The sequence below is a fragment of the Dunckerocampus dactyliophorus genome, chromosome 10 (assembly GCF_027744805.1).
Source record: "Dunckerocampus dactyliophorus isolate RoL2022-P2 chromosome 10, RoL_Ddac_1.1, whole genome shotgun sequence".
NCBI lineage: Eukaryota > Metazoa > Chordata > Actinopteri > Syngnathiformes > Syngnathidae > Dunckerocampus > Dunckerocampus dactyliophorus.
Window position 1 is genome coordinate 23,528,327 of NC_072828.1, and position 15,698 is coordinate 23,544,024.

General features: G+C 39.6%; 1 protein-coding gene across 3 annotated transcripts in view; it reads right to left on the reverse strand.

Moving 5' to 3' along the window:
• Window positions 1–15,698, reverse strand: part of dennd1b (DENN/MADD domain containing 1B) — a 154,378-nt gene that overhangs the window by 23,454 nt on the left and 115,226 nt on the right. Inside the window, exons 13-17 of one of the 3 annotated variants that reach the window (XM_054789327.1) lie at window positions 14,291–14,416; window positions 7,648–7,749; window positions 1,975–2,065; window positions 200–240; window positions 8–104 (exon numbers count right to left, since the gene is read on the reverse strand). In XM_054789327.1, the coding sequence (XP_054645302.1) occupies window positions 8–104; window positions 200–240; window positions 1,975–2,065; window positions 7,648–7,749; window positions 14,291–14,416 (457 nt within the window). Of the gene's footprint in view, window positions 1–7; window positions 105–199; window positions 241–1,966; window positions 2,066–7,647; window positions 7,750–14,290; window positions 14,417–15,698 lie in introns of those variants that run through there. The other 2 variants (XM_054789329.1, XM_054789330.1) reach the window with 2 other exon arrangements.

A 15,698-nucleotide genomic window follows, 5' to 3' on the forward strand; every position in this document is an offset into this window, starting at 1 on the left:
CACACACCCGAAATGCACCGCAGCTGCACCCGGACAACCAGGCTGCCCGTGTTCTCAGAGCCGAGACTTGAACGCAGAGTTGTGTCAGTCACGCTTTTAATTAACTTAAAAAAAAAAAAATGGAGTGAAGGGTGAAAAGGAGACATACAGTACAGTATATAGTATAAAAGCAATTGGGTATAAAGAGTCATGTGAATACCTTTACAGTGTACATCCATTGCTGATAGGACCTTGAGCTACCTGAGGGGATATTTTAAACATAGCATGATTAGCATGATTAATTCACTCATTCACAGCACAACCAAATATGTAAATGCATGATTAATTCACTCATTCACAGCACAACCAAATATGTAATTGAACATGGTGATACAGCCCAGACAATCCCATATATGCCACATTTTTGGTGATACTATGTGGTATATACTTTTGGTGTCTACATTTTTTTTTTCTTGCTCGTGCAAAAAACGCTATTGTGCCAAGCGCAGTTGTTATTGGACAGTGATGTTATGAGAAGAAGTTAATTGGTCTTTTTTTTTTTTTTTTTTAATAAAAAGCAAATATCTGAGATATCTTGGCTGACTCCTCAGTAAAAAGATGCTAATTTGTTCATGCTAAGTTTAGTAGCGATGATTTCCACTGCTTTTATTCAAGTTTATTAAGTTTATCGGTGGCAATGTCAGGCAAAGCAGCGACAAAGTAACTAAAGACGGTTGTTCAGCAAGTGCTTCAGGACATTACATTGATTTATTTTTTTGGTTTGTTTCTGTTTTCATGTTAATACAACTCAAAGCTGAGGTGTTTGGATCAGAATGTTTGAATATTCCTGTGGGATTTTCTTCCCCCTCAGACATCTGATGTCTGTACGTGTAATCATTCTCATTCCTGACAACATTTTTCATTTGTTCCATCAATCGTCTTTTGCCACATCCGATCACATTCCAAGCAACCTTTGCATTGCTTTTTCAGCAGCACATCATCTCGAAAGCACGTCAACCTTGAATCTAACTAATACACTTCGAAAGGTGGCGTTTTGCTCGGATTTTTAAAGCGATTTAAGTGTCATTTTAAGGCCTTGTTCAAAGTCTGATGATGGCTTTTATGTCAATATTAATAAGAATTCATTAATCCCGATCTAAAACTGCTCATCAGTGTATCAGCGTAAATGTCTCGTGATCACATAAGAGCTGTCAAAAACAGGCTTCAGTGATCGCCCAACCAATGGGAGAGGCACACGTTCACAAATGAACGTTTTGATATACCTAGTCAACATTTCAGAGGACATCCAGCTGGATAAATCACAAATCATTCCTTAAATACAGCGGATACCAGGCATTTATATATATTTTTGGATTATTTGTACAAACTCGCTGTGTAAGAATCAAAGTTGTTGCTTTTTTTTTTTTATTAATTATTATAATTTTTAAAACAGTATAAACCAGGGGTGCCCGTTACGTCCTTCGGAGGGTTGTGTGGGTCGATCGCATGTGTTACCCACGTCACTTTGTAGATGTCACATGACATCAGTCAACTGACATTAAGCTCCCCTCCTGATTCACTGTTGCTCCTCGGCGGCAAAGATTAAGCGGTGAACAGATGGCTCAATAAGCGGCACACAGAAATGCAACTTTCATCTTTACTACTCCGATTACGGATAAACTAACTCAGCGACAAGGTGCCTATATCTACAACAAAAGTTACCTGCTCACTTGTAACAGCTACTAGCCACATCCTGAACTCCACAATAGAAATGTGTGCTTTCTATAATTTTGTTTGTGAAACTATTTTTTTCAAGAATAATTGGAAAACGTGCCCATTGTGGAAACCTTTTTAATAAATTGACTTCAGACTTCACTTTAAGACTCGTTTTAGTCACTTCCGTTTTTCTCCAGCACAATAACTTTCACTTATTGCCTGAAACAAGGTGAGTTAATCCAATATGACCAAATGGTGGACAGGTCTGGCACTACTCACTTCCACAGAAGCCCCCCTCTGTGATCTCTTCTTCAAACACGTCAGTGAAGCCGCGGCCTGCGTTCAATTTGGCCAGCCGCCCATCGATGAACTACAAACATAAATTACATCTGCTTTATTAAGGAAGGGGGAGCAAGGACACACTTAAAGTGATATACACACACATACACACAGCGTCAAACAGTGGGGTGTTATTCATCCTGGCTGACGGAAGTACAAGGCAAAGATTAGGTGGTTTGCAGGTAATGGGGATTGGGTAATATGGAGCATGTGAGGGATTAGTGGAGCAGACTACATGCAGCACACCGTCTGAGACATGAGGAAGTTTCATTTCCGCTCTTTGTAACAATTAAAGCGCCATCTCATAAATATGAAACTAAGGGCCAAGACAGCGCTATATTTCAAGGAAATCAACAAGTGCATGTCATGTGAACTAAAATGATTTACTGTACACACTCAACACAATAGTATAAATGTGTGAAAATGTGTTCACACAGCAGAACTTTATATAAAAAGAGCCAGGATCATGACGTGACGTGACACTTCAGTAGTTACAAATACACATTTCTGTTTTCCATGACAAAAACTATCGTTGAGCAGGCCAGTCTGCGATCCTGTTTACTTTACGTGCACATAACTCATTGAACAAAGAAAAAAAAACAAGAAAAAAGTGACTTTCAACACAATACAGATCTAAAGTAATTTCTTGTTATTTTCAGCAAAGACAGGAGTTGGATGCAGCCCTCTACAGGATAAGGAACCATATTTGGTGACCATATACCATAATACACCACACAATAAGGCACTACATTTATGTGATTTCATCCAGCCAATCAGCAAATAAAGACTATGATTGTTTTATTTACTAAAAATAGTTTAATAATGTTCATTTAATAATAAATCCGTAGTGATGGTCAGCGGGTAGAACCAGGGCAGTGGTGCCAACAGTGGTGTCGGGCAAGGCTCGCAAGGGGGACGGGAAGAGTGACGGCGAAGTGTCGGCCGTCATGCTAACGGCAGCGCAACCTGAGTCATTCGGTAAAAAATGGCAGCTTTTTTTTGTGATGCAGCTCGTTAAGTATTTTAAATTATCACTGAAAATTCTGTTGTAAGCAAAATATTTTTTAAATACTTCTCAATATCTTTCGCCAGTGGGCTGCATCTAGCTTCTTATGCAGACCTGAGTTTATCAAACAACTGACTGATGCACCAATGCCAACAAGAGGTTGGCAGCTGTGTTATAACTTAGTGTCCCATGGATAACAGTCATTTTTGGTGTCTTCAATTGATAATGTATGGAGTGCCACGGCCCTTATGGCATACATCTTTTTTTTTCATTTTTCAAGGAAAAGCATGTATCTTCAAATGTATTTGTTTTGCAAGAAGTAACAAATGTGACTTTTCTCTGCGTTTCATATAAAAACAAAAATAAATGGACATACAGACTTCCACTTCTATCCTTAAACAACAAAAATATAAATCTTACATTTTTCACATTAGGGCATCCTATTAATAGTTGTGTTACAATAACGCAGTCATTATTGCAAGCGAACATGCAACAAGAGCAGAGGTTGTTTTGGTCCCGTGTCCTCTGGGATTTGCTGCTAACAAGCAAGCTATACCACTCCTCTGGTCAGAAGGGCTGGAGGCTCATCAGTAGATGGTTTTAATGAGAGGTGAGAGATGACTCTGCTACTTGCCTGCTCCAATTAGTGCAGATAATCAACCCAAATCATCACCTAGCCAAAGTTGCCACTTATCTCACTCAGGCCGATTAACTGACTCTTTGTGCATTAATTAGACACATTGGTCAACAATCATTGGGCACGCAACACTTGCACATACAAATATGATTGAATTTCGTTACAAGAACTGTAACAAGCTGTAACAATCGTAACTATTTTATTTCATTTACTTTGTGAGAGTTGCCGTATAGCAGGCAAATATGCAGCTTGCTTGTATAGTGGAACCCTGCACATTTGACTATCAGCATCCACGGCCCAGAAAATTTGCGGACTTTTGTTTAAAAAAATTGACTTATTTTGTTTTTTCCACAAAATTTCAGACAATAGGTGTTTTTCAGCAGAAAACACATTTCATTCACCATTAGCCTTTAATACTTTTTAAATACATGATAATACTTGTACAATGTACAGCATACATGTACCACTGTTAGAAAGCCTGTACATTTTTACATGTTTATGTCTTTAAGCTTTAGTGATGATGTTTTTTCGACATGCTTTGAGATTTTGCACTTTCTTAGGCGGTCCTTGAACGCACCATAGTTGTGTGCTGAGGCACAAAAGTTTATTTGGCTACAGAAGCAGTAGCTTTGACGGCCTATACGGCCTCAAAATTTGCAGCGAGGTGAACATAAGTTAATATGATCATAAATCGTAACTGGAATTACAACCGGCAAACAGTGTTGATTATCAGTCAATCATTAGTAGTGAGTACCTATACATTTTATAATTTGTATTTTTTCCGATTTAAATGTGTTTAATAAGTATATGAGGCATAGTTAGGCCTTAAACCTGGATTATGTCGAGAGTGAACAATGGCAATTAAAGAGAGAAAGGAAGGATTCTGTAGCTGAATATAATACAATTATTACAGCAGTCACTTTTATTGAAATCGGTGTAGAGCGTTAACGTCAAGCTAGCATGGGGGCTTGTGGGTCAAAAATAGACATCTTTATGGGCATATCAATAACTTGTTATTTTTCGCCATGTGCTGGTGGTCCTGGGACGGGAAAAGCAGGGATTTACTGTACCTGATGTTGGCATATGAGTTTATTTTTAATTGCTTCATTCATTCATTTGCCTTTGTACATTCCAAATGTTCACAGCTGGGACTTGTGAAATGAAAAACATATATGATCATTTTGTTAGCGTGTCCCAGGCTGATGGATGATTAACGACTGATGGGCCATAAGTTGTGTGAATAGAGGCTCCTGGCAGACGTTCGCTTGCACACTCAATACAACTGTGTGTGGTTTCATTTTATCATTCGGAGGAAGAGAGTTCATTGACTGTCTCCTAACAGAATGTGCGGATGTGTGTGTGTGTGTGTGTGTGTGTGTGTGTGTGTGTGTATAGCTGGCTGATAGAAAGCAGGTTGATGCCATCATTCCTCCGCAATCTTTGAGTGTTCTAAAAAGTGATGGCATGTTGAGGTGAGCCCAGTGACAATTGCTGTTATACATGGTGCTGGCAGGTCTAATGTAAATTACCAGGGGACATCAAACAAGCCAAAACACATTGTGGGTTATCCTCATTTTTTAGCATTACCTGTTAGAAATAGATTTGAGAGTTATATGGTACAGCAATGGTATGCCATGTAATTCCACTAAAGAAGTATTCAAATTCAAATGTATTTATTTTCTATTTCTAGTCTGAGGAAGTACAGTGTTCGGTTAATTATTAATAGACATTTCTGATTTTTTTTCCCAAATCACAAAATTTTACTACATAAATTAATAAATCACGCAAAATATCTACGCAATAATGTTCACATACTAACGTCTTCTTCATTTTTAAAGCACAAAAACATGACTGTCACCTTCCATATTTCCAGACTTAATGAAATGCTTGTCAAAGATCAGAGGTCAATACCGTGCAGCTCCTTTTAGTGGAGTGAGGTGTCGATTAAATTTCCATGTGCGTGTTTCAGCACTGACACTGAATTATGTTTATGCTTCAACAGCGGGCGCCCGCAAAAGGCTGACAATGTCACACATGTGTAATAAATGGGTATAAAATACATTTTTTAATCTCATGTGTTGCTGGTGACACACATCTAATTGGGAAACAGCATGACCTCTCAATATAAGAACAAGTAATACAACTATTTTTTAATGACTTCTGTCCTCTCTGATTTAAATCTTTTCCACTGTAGCAAGTCAGTTCACAGAGACTTACTGAAGATCTGACTTTAAAAAACAGTGTAGCCAAGTCACACAAGTTGAGTGCTACACACATTCAATGTTTTCACAGCAAATATGGGTCATGGCCAGAGGAGAGCTCGCGCACGCCACTGGCATCTCCGTCGAAAGAGGAGTGGGGAAGATAAGCCCGACCCATCCCCCATGCAAGACGGGCGATAAGGGTCCGTTTCCCAACGTTAGCGTGGAGGCAGGAGCCAGTCGGGAGGAGGCTTTGAACTTCTGCTCACTATCTGCTCTGCCTGGGAAAAAATTATAGATGGAGCACAGTGTCCCAAGAAACAAAAGGCTGATTGAGGGCTGCTGTGTTGTACTCTGGGGGGTAAATCACACTACTATCACGGGTCAGAGATCACAAAGACAAGTCAAGGGGTGAAAACAAATGTTCTTCTTAGCAGAGGTCTCTTTCCACTTGGCTCTGACTTGGCTAAGTTTAGTACGGCAGAAGGAATTTGGAGGGGAAAAAAAACATTAAGTATACATGAGTGATTGGAAGGGAAACTTGTGCAGCCTCACATGAATAAAGGATACCTGCGCACACAAGATGCATGCACATAAACACAGTCAAAACCACAGTGGAATACACTCGGTGGTGAATTAGAATTTTTCTGAATTAAAATTCTTGCAACAGGCTTGCGCTGGCAGGAGTGTATGCACAGATAAGCACTGTAAACATTTGGATAAGGTCAAAAACCATCTATGATCCCAGGCGTCTGTCTCCGCTGTTTCCCATCACTCTCAAAAATGTTAAAATTCAACAAGCTAACACCAACTCAGCACATATAGTTTGCTGAGCACACAGCACACAATACTCTACGTACAGTATCTCCATCTATAAAATGGTGAATTACATAATTAGGACAAGTGGACGTTGATTGAAGATGATATCTTGACCTTCCTGGAAAATATACTACTTCTGCTGTGCATCCACCTTTGGGGGACAGCTTGATTCATACAGTATATGTACTGTACGCTCCAAAAAATATATAAATGCAACACGTTTTGGTTTTGCTCTCATTTTTCATGAGCTGAACTCAATGATATTGTTCGCAAATCTGTCTAAATCTGTTAGCGAGCATTCATAATTCATCTCCCGTCACAGGTGTGGCATGTCACGATGCAGCATGATGATTCTACAGGTGCGCCTTAGGTTGGCCACAATAAAAAGTGCAGTTTAACAGTGAAATGTGCTTGTGTTGCGGATCGAGTGGTCCATGGTGCTGGTGGGGTTATGGCATGGGCAGATGTACTGTATGTTATGGACAACGAACACTGGTGCATTTTATTGATGGCATTTTCAATGCCCAGAGATACCGTGACGAGATCCTGAGGCCCAGTGTTGCAAGAATCTGTACACAATTTCTGTTGCATGGCCACCTAGTGAGCATGTTTGGGATGCTTTGGATCGGTGTATACGGTATTTAAGGCAAATGGTGGTCTGATTCTGGTTTTCGTACCACCTCCTCAAAACCTTTTGGAGTGGCCTTTTAGTGTGGCCAAGCTGTCCAGAAAAATGTTGAAAAACCCGATAATTAACAAATATGTTTCTTGTTGACTTCTGTTTTGCTGTGTTCTTGAATCTAGATCTACTGCAAAGGTGGCACAATTCAGAAAACCTATTTAGTTGCCGGGCTAACATGAAGGTATAACGGGAAAACGGTATAATAGGAGGGGGAAGACCACAGACAGACATGCACACTCAGACTAACACACATGTAGAGGTGTTGTACCTGCTTAAAAAGCTGCAAGTTGACAGCCATGGACAAAAAGTTCCTCATGGTGCTTGAACGATGGTTCACAAAGCTCTCCTCGCAGAATGTTATTGGCTCTCCCTGTTAAGTCCACAGAAAAAAAATACTTTCATAAACAACTACGATACTATTGATTTGAACAAAATGTGATTATGTTAGAAATGAGCAACAGGAAGGGAGACAGATGTCTCAACATTTTTTATGTGTCAGTTGAAGGCTTAAAAAACTCTTCTAAATAAGTAACTATTTCAACACATTTCTTCATTAGTGAGACAAGACGAGAAAAATGTGAGAGGGGACATGACGGAAAGAGGAAAAAGGAAGCGAGAAAAGAGAAAAAGAAAGAAAGTTCCCTTGGTAGAGTGTATGCAGTCCCAGTACATCCCACAGTGCTCCACATGAACACGTTATTACTATTTCTTACATCATGTCTGTTGGCCTGTGAGCTGTAGACACAGAGGATGACAACAACTCCACTGCAGGCCAATCGCACAGAGCCCCAAGTCATTTTCGATACATGCTTTCTCATAATTAACATAATTCTCACATACTGCAGTGAGGCTCTAAATTCTTTTGCGTGTACAACAATGCACGTTGTCTGGTGGTCTGGCTATGAGCACAGTGCGGCACATAAAAACAACAACACAGGAGACTAACCCCATTTTCAGGGATGGGCGGATGATCGCGGTGGCCCAAATTACATCACAGGAATAATGCTCCATTTACATCATGAAAAAAAGTTTTCAAGGCTTATTCTCTCACAAAGAAGAGTTTAATCATTTTTCCAGGCTCCATCTGGCTGCTACAGCCTGAGGCCTCACTGCAGCAAAACAAAACTGAACAGTATGCTGGGAAAAGTCTTATTAGGTCTGTGTATACTTAACCAGTGAAGCTGAGTATCTATTTAGAAGTCATTTTATGTGATAGTTTAGCAATGTTATAGTAATATCACGTCTCCCCACTGAGCCAATGTGGTGTCCATATTCATGTGAATTGTCAACCTTATTCCGAATCATTTGCCAGAAATGGTGTACAGTAATCCCTGGTTTATCGCAGTTAATTGGTTTTCTGCAAAGTAGGATTCCTTATTTATAAATCAAATTTTTTTCATAGAGCATAGAAAATCTCTTTACGACCTTCTAAATACAGTTTTTAACATTATTAAAGCCCTCTAGACATGAAACATCACCCCTATAGTAACATTTACACTTGACATAATAAGAAAAAATAAGCCTTTTAAAACGTAAATAAGACAGGAAGTGAGTGGGTATGAAGTGGGTTCAGAGTTGTGTTTTACCTTGGTGTGGCTTACGGTTGCAACAGTAGTGGAGATTATTGTGCCTGTTATGAGATTATGAAACCTGCAATAAAAGTCTGTTGTTTTGGTGATCAAGTCTGGTGCTTGTGTGTCTCACCGAACATTACTGACACCTAGTGGCCAGTGTAGAGTAATACATACTATCACACCTTTGAATACGTCTTCTGAATGCCTTATATTCATATTTTAGTTCATTTTGCCGTCTTTATACTTGAAAATACTTAATTTAGGCAAAGCATACATAAAATTATATTTAAATAAATTACAAAGAATTTAAAGTTTAGTAAATAGCCATACTTAAAAAAGGACGTATTAAACCACAAAGGAGCATTATATATTCAATATATTTTTGAAAAACCATAATAGAGTGAAGCCGTGAAATTTGAAACGTGAAGTAGCGATGAATGACTGTAATTTGACATTTACAACTAGACTCTATGCTTATTTTCAAGGAACCATGAGTGCTTTTGTAATGCTTAAATTAAAAAAAGACACACTATACAGTACAGCCCAAAATCATTTGATGTGTTATGAGTAGGAGTGTCAGATGGATAGACTGGGTCTACAAGAACGAGACGAGATTTAAACATCCATTTTAAGAAAATACTAGAAAAAAACTCCACAAAGAGCAAACTTTAGAGGTGAGGTTTGATCTAAGAGGATGTGCTGTCTGTGGATTTATGATTATTTGTCCATCAAAAGGGCAGCGGAGTAATTAACATTAATTTTAAGAAAAGTGCAATGAAATTTAAGTGTAAAAATATAACTGGCCAAACTTTTTTATTTAACCGACTGACAAAACAATGCAGGTGCATTTTGAAATAATAATCCTACTCATAATCATAATCATTATCATAATACAACTCACCGTTTTTTTTCCTAATCTACTTGTCTTGTCTGGCTTCTGGCTGCCCTGTTCTCGCGATACAGCTTTTATCCAAACGAGACATTTTGTCACGTTTTAGTCTTGCGAGATGTTGTCACACTAGTTACGAGTAACATTATTTCTTAACACATGGTCCCAAAGTCTTATTCTTGTGTAATTCACAGCAAAACAAACGAATGTATTCAATCAATAGAAACTAAGCTTGATTTTAATGTATGCCAATTATCAGTCAACCATAATGATATACAGTATGCCATTTATAAAGATGCACTGGCACCCTGTTCTCCAACACCCAAGGTTTAAATTAAGCTGCTTTAAGGTAACAATGGAAGCCCCCCACCCATTCGCCATAGCTTCATCTGTGTTGTCATTTAAAAATCTATTTTGGGTTCTTCTTCTAGTCACCCGAGGTGCTCTAAGCAGGTGATGGACACCTGGGTGAACATAAGCTGGAAATGACTGGCCTATGAAATGCTTTCCTCATCATCGGATTGCTTTTCTACTCATTAGCATTTCCCAGAATTGTTTCATTTACAACTCAGCAAGACTCCCACCGAGCATCCACACCCCTCCTTATGTCAAGACATATGCGCCTGTGAATCACAGCCATGGGCTGACTCGTGTCTGGGTAGATATACTGTATACCACAAATATCACAACTGAGAATGTAACACCAGGTTGAACTTTGTGCGTGTGCATGTATGTTAACGCACAGGCTTTCACAAAAATGCTGTCGGAAAGAAACCAGTGGAAAATCACTGCATGTACTTTGTACACAAACACAACATTGCATACGAGTGCTTGTGTCAGAGGGGAGGCAGTTTGTTCATATACTGTCTGTATTCGCAGAAAAGCAAGACAGCATCAATAATGTAGCATCTTGGCTCTGGGAGTCCACAAAGTCCAATTAGTTTCAAAGCCAAAGGAACAAAGGCTTCGCTATTTGTCAAACAGGACATGCTGTAGTTTACTCTGCTCTGATTCAGACCTGATACGCAGAAAAGATACAGTAAAGTGATGTTAGCAAGGCTTAGCACACAAGTCAAACACCAAAGGTGGCTAAAAGAGATCTTCAAAAGGAATGTCCTGAGTCTTCTCAGATCCTTTGACATTTCACTGCTCCAGACAGGCCCACCTTAAATGTGCACTATACCTGTAAACTTACCTTTTACCTCCATTCCAAACTGGCTGAGTCTAGTAACTGACATTTAACTCAGTGCACAGTAACTGAGATCTTGAGGGTGAATATCTTGGGATGCTTTCACACATCTAAAGCATTCTTTGCTGCTTCAAATCACTTGATGACTGTATAAACATGGTTAATGGTTGTGGTTCAAAATCCACACGAACCAAAAAGAAGTACTGTGGTACCTCGGTTTTCATTATTAATCCATTCCAAAAGGTCCATCATGAAGCGAATCGTAGGGAAACCGGATAAATGTTTCCCATGAGAAATATTGGAAATCCAGTTAATCTGTTCCAGACACCCAAAAACATTGACACAAAATACATGTTACAGAGAATCATTATAGTTTTACATGCAGAAAACAATGCAAAATACACATAAATGACAAATGAAATGAATACGTGAATGTTTAGGATCACTTTTACCTGTACTGAAGACTTGACTTCTTCAATTCAAATGTGTTTCTCAACTTCCTTATCAAAGCGCTGGCACTTGCAACTTTCTTTGAACCCATAGTGGGTTATTTTGCAGATGTACACAATACAAAAAGCAGAGAATTGTGGTGTAACTGTGTTAGTTATCAAAAAAGTACATAGTCAACCGGTGATGACATCATAGAGGGGCGACGACGCAGTAGTAAGTTCTATTTACTTATTCTCGTTTGAATACATTTTTGCCACTTTTGCAGAAATGTCTCATTACTTAAGGGGCTTTGCGCTATTTATTTATTTATTTAGTATTTTGTATATTGTATATTGATCCCATCAAATGAAACATTTACATTTGACATGATATTCTGCTGACTTTATTTTTGCCAGTGCATTACAGCATGCTTGGGGATATGATGTGCTCTTTTACACATTTAACAATACTGTAACAATGCCAGCGTCATATAATTGGCATCTTTATTTTAGAATCTAAGATTAATGTCTACATCAACAAACATTTACTTTAGAATCGAATCGTATTGTTTGTACACTGCATCAAATCGTATCAAATCATTCTGTTTTGAAAATATATCCTATCGTAACCCGTGCATCTAGATTCAAATCGAATCGCCTATCACAAAGAGATTTATATGTATAATAGCTTTGAATTTCCCATAATGTCAAACAAGAAAACAGTGTGTGTGAGGTGCGGCCTTAAAATCCATGCACAGGTGTGCCTCCAACTAAGTCAAATGTTGTCAGTTAACCTATCAGCGTTTCCCACATTGTTTAAAGACAGTCATCTTTGTGTATGTAAACTTTTGACTCTGAAGAAAGTAATAAAAAACTCCCTAAAATATTCTCTCTCGTAATTGCAGCCTTTAGCAAATATAAATATTTTTGGTCGTCCTAACCGTCCTAAAACAGGGAACGTTTAGTTTCATTTTCAGACAGTCAGAAAAAAATGTTTGTGTAATTTTGCCCGCCTCAGTATATTGCCATGTGCATGCGTGTTTTCCTTGTCTCCCGGCTCCAAACAGGCAGGAACAGGGTTCGCTCTGTGTATTGGTTTCAGCACCTTTGCGCGTTTGTTTCATAGAACAACGGCATGAACGGAGTGAGCCCTTTTGTCAGTCGTACAGTCTCTTTGTCTCGGTGGGTGGAGGAGGGGCCCGTAGCATACACACAGAGTGCAGAAGAGTGCAACATAGTATATATTGAATTAGTAGATTGCAATATATTGTCATATATATTTTTCGTTGTACTTTTCTTAAACGTAATGTTAAATTCTTGTCTCGTCTCGTTCTCGCAGACACAGTCTCATGTATTGTCTTGCTCGTGAAGTGAGTGTCTCCCTGTGAGTGACACCCCTAATTGTTACTATTATGAAAAGTAGCAGATTGCATTAATAACCGGGGAAAACAACAATCGCTATACAACATGTCCCGCTTAGCCGCTTGTGCTCGGCTATAGTAATTGTACTGGGCCAAGCCAACCTCTTCCAACCGTGCTGGTGCCAGTAGAGAGTACCTCCCCTAAATGTATTTTGTTCTCATCTCATTCAGTTCACCACTGTTGGAGTATTCATGAGTCAGCCTTCAGTGGAATTTTCCTTAATCAAGCTTGTTTCATGTCTTAGTGCTGTGTGTCATATTACATTAAAACTGGCCAGACCGATGTGCAGCAGGGGTGCGGCTCAAAAATCCAGTGTTTTTGTTTCATCTTTTGAGAACAATTATCTGAGATTGGCAAATAATCAGTGGCAGAGCCTGCAAAACATCTCAACATTAAAGGGCACCTAGTCTGCTCATTTTAGGGACTTTTAAAATGCTACTGGGTCCCAGTGGGGAACGATAGTCTTTTAATAAAATTCTCCAGTTGCGTACAGAGCAAATTAGCATTCTATTCCTTTTGGCCAAAACGCTGGGATTCCGCAACCTGCTCCACCACCACACCTACTCTGCTGCAACTGGTCAGGGGTCGATGGTCGGCTCCAAATATATTAAAGAGTGTTTAACAGTATTTGCATGGCTGGCCTCAAATGTAAGTGCACGTATAATTTGGCAGAACTGCCCATTTTCCGTTCATATGTTCACACTGCAGGTCAATTCTGATTTTTTTTGCTCATATTTGACCTCTATAGGATTTTTTCATGCCAGTGTGAACAGCACAATTACGATTTTTTCAAATGCAACTCAGGCCTCGTTCATATGTAGATACAGTATAAACCTGATATATATCTGATCTCACAAATGTAGGTAAAAGTTCTTCTTGTCATCTGAAAATTATTTTTGAAAAGCTTCAGTGAAGCGGCTCACGACAATGTCCCACCACTCCTGCCACCCACAGGCTCCTCAGAACATACGTTGTAGGAAGTTCTCCGCGAACTGCCATAGTCAAAATTCTTGCCATCTTTTTTCTTAATCTCCTATGCGGAATCATTTGGTGTAGAAAATATTGCCTCCCGTTGCACAAAATCCTTGAAACTGCCACAAAACGTGTTCGGGAGATCACAGACTACAGCAATCTTTACTGCCGTGAACACAAGGAAATGCATGTGACGTTGTGCCTTTGCGCCTGCACGTCACTTCTTGGATGCTTTGCATTCACATTTACAAGTTGCATTTTTAATTTTTTTTTTGGCAATGTGAACGACGACACAAAAAAAAAAAAAAATCTGATTTTTAACCAAAAATCCCAATTGGGCATCACACCCTGCAGTGTGAAAGTAGCCAAGGTTAGCTTAGTCAACAAGTCAATCTAATTTTGACACCACCCAGGACAGCTCATTGTGCTCCACTTACAGGCTTATATCGGAGGGCGTCCCGGTAGGATCCAAACAGAGCGGCCTGCGCTCTCAGGAAGGCCCTTGCCACGCCACTTCCTGTTGCCGTTGATTGCTTCTTAAGCTTGCTCTTCAATGAGGACACCTGGTGGAAAGCGTGACAAGAGAGATGGAGTGAGAGAAGAAGGGATATGGCGGGGTATAAGTTAAATTATCACCTCTGAGATTGGTGGGGGGGAACAGCTAGTCCATTCTGAGTGTGAAGTATCACATTTGCAGGTCATCACAAAAAAGACAGAAAAGAAAAGGAAAGCTCCAGCTTTTCCACCATGCGTATGTGTTGTGCTGCTGGGAGCACCTGCTGCTTTGCTAATTGAGTCGGAGGAAGGGTAGCAGAAAGAGGGGGAATGGAAACTCACGTCCTTGCCTTTCCTCTCTTCACAACACCCTTCCCCATCATTTTTTTTTTTTGCTTTTCACTTCTCCCATCATTTCTTACTCTCCTCCTTGTTCTTTCCACTCCTGTGTTCGCCTCCTCCTGCTGGCTCTTCCAACCCCCTCTAGAAAGGGACTCTTGACATAAAATGTCTTTAATTATTTTCCTCTCTCCTGGCTGTGGCTCCAAGACTCCAGGCGAGAGAAGAGGAGCAGCAGGCCTGAGCTTGTTTTAGGATGACAAAAGATTCACCCTGGCCACGGTCCCCAGGGAGTCTGGGAAGGAAGTTGTCAAGAGTCTCTCCTCACCTGCTCAGCAGCAGTCTGACTGCGTTGTAGCTGAGTGAGGATGAGGAGAAGGTGGAGGAGGAAGAGGAAGCAGAGAGGTGTGTGTGTGTGTGTGTGTGTGTGTCTGTGCGTGCGTGCGTGCGTGCGTGCGTGCGTGAGCTGTGCCAGTTTAGCACACTTGCACATCATTTCATTGCATTGCAGCTGATCAAGTTCCAATTTTGTTAACAGGAAGCAAGAATCATGATGTCATGTTATGCATTTAATGGAAATGTGCGTATTTTAATGATTTATTGTGAATACCTTTCCGGTTTGTATAATATTGGTGATAAGACTTCCAAATATGTGTTTTCATCACATGATCTGATACCAAGACCAAGCATTTGTCATTTTTTCATATTTTTAGTGGGGTGGTTCTTTCTTATGGTCTTAGTATGCACCATAATCACAAATTAACATTCTGGCAAAATACCAGTCAGAATTGCTAGAATAGGATGTCACCTTAATTGTGGGAAAACAATCCAAGAGTGTACTGTAATGCATCTACAGTCAGTATAAAATTGAATTAAAATTAAACAGCTTTTACACACAAGCAGCAAGTTCTCCAGGCAAAGTAACAAAATTCTCAGAAATATACATTTACATATAGAAACTCATTCAATCCCAACCATTTTTCAAAAGACAACCTTCAGTACCGGCCATTT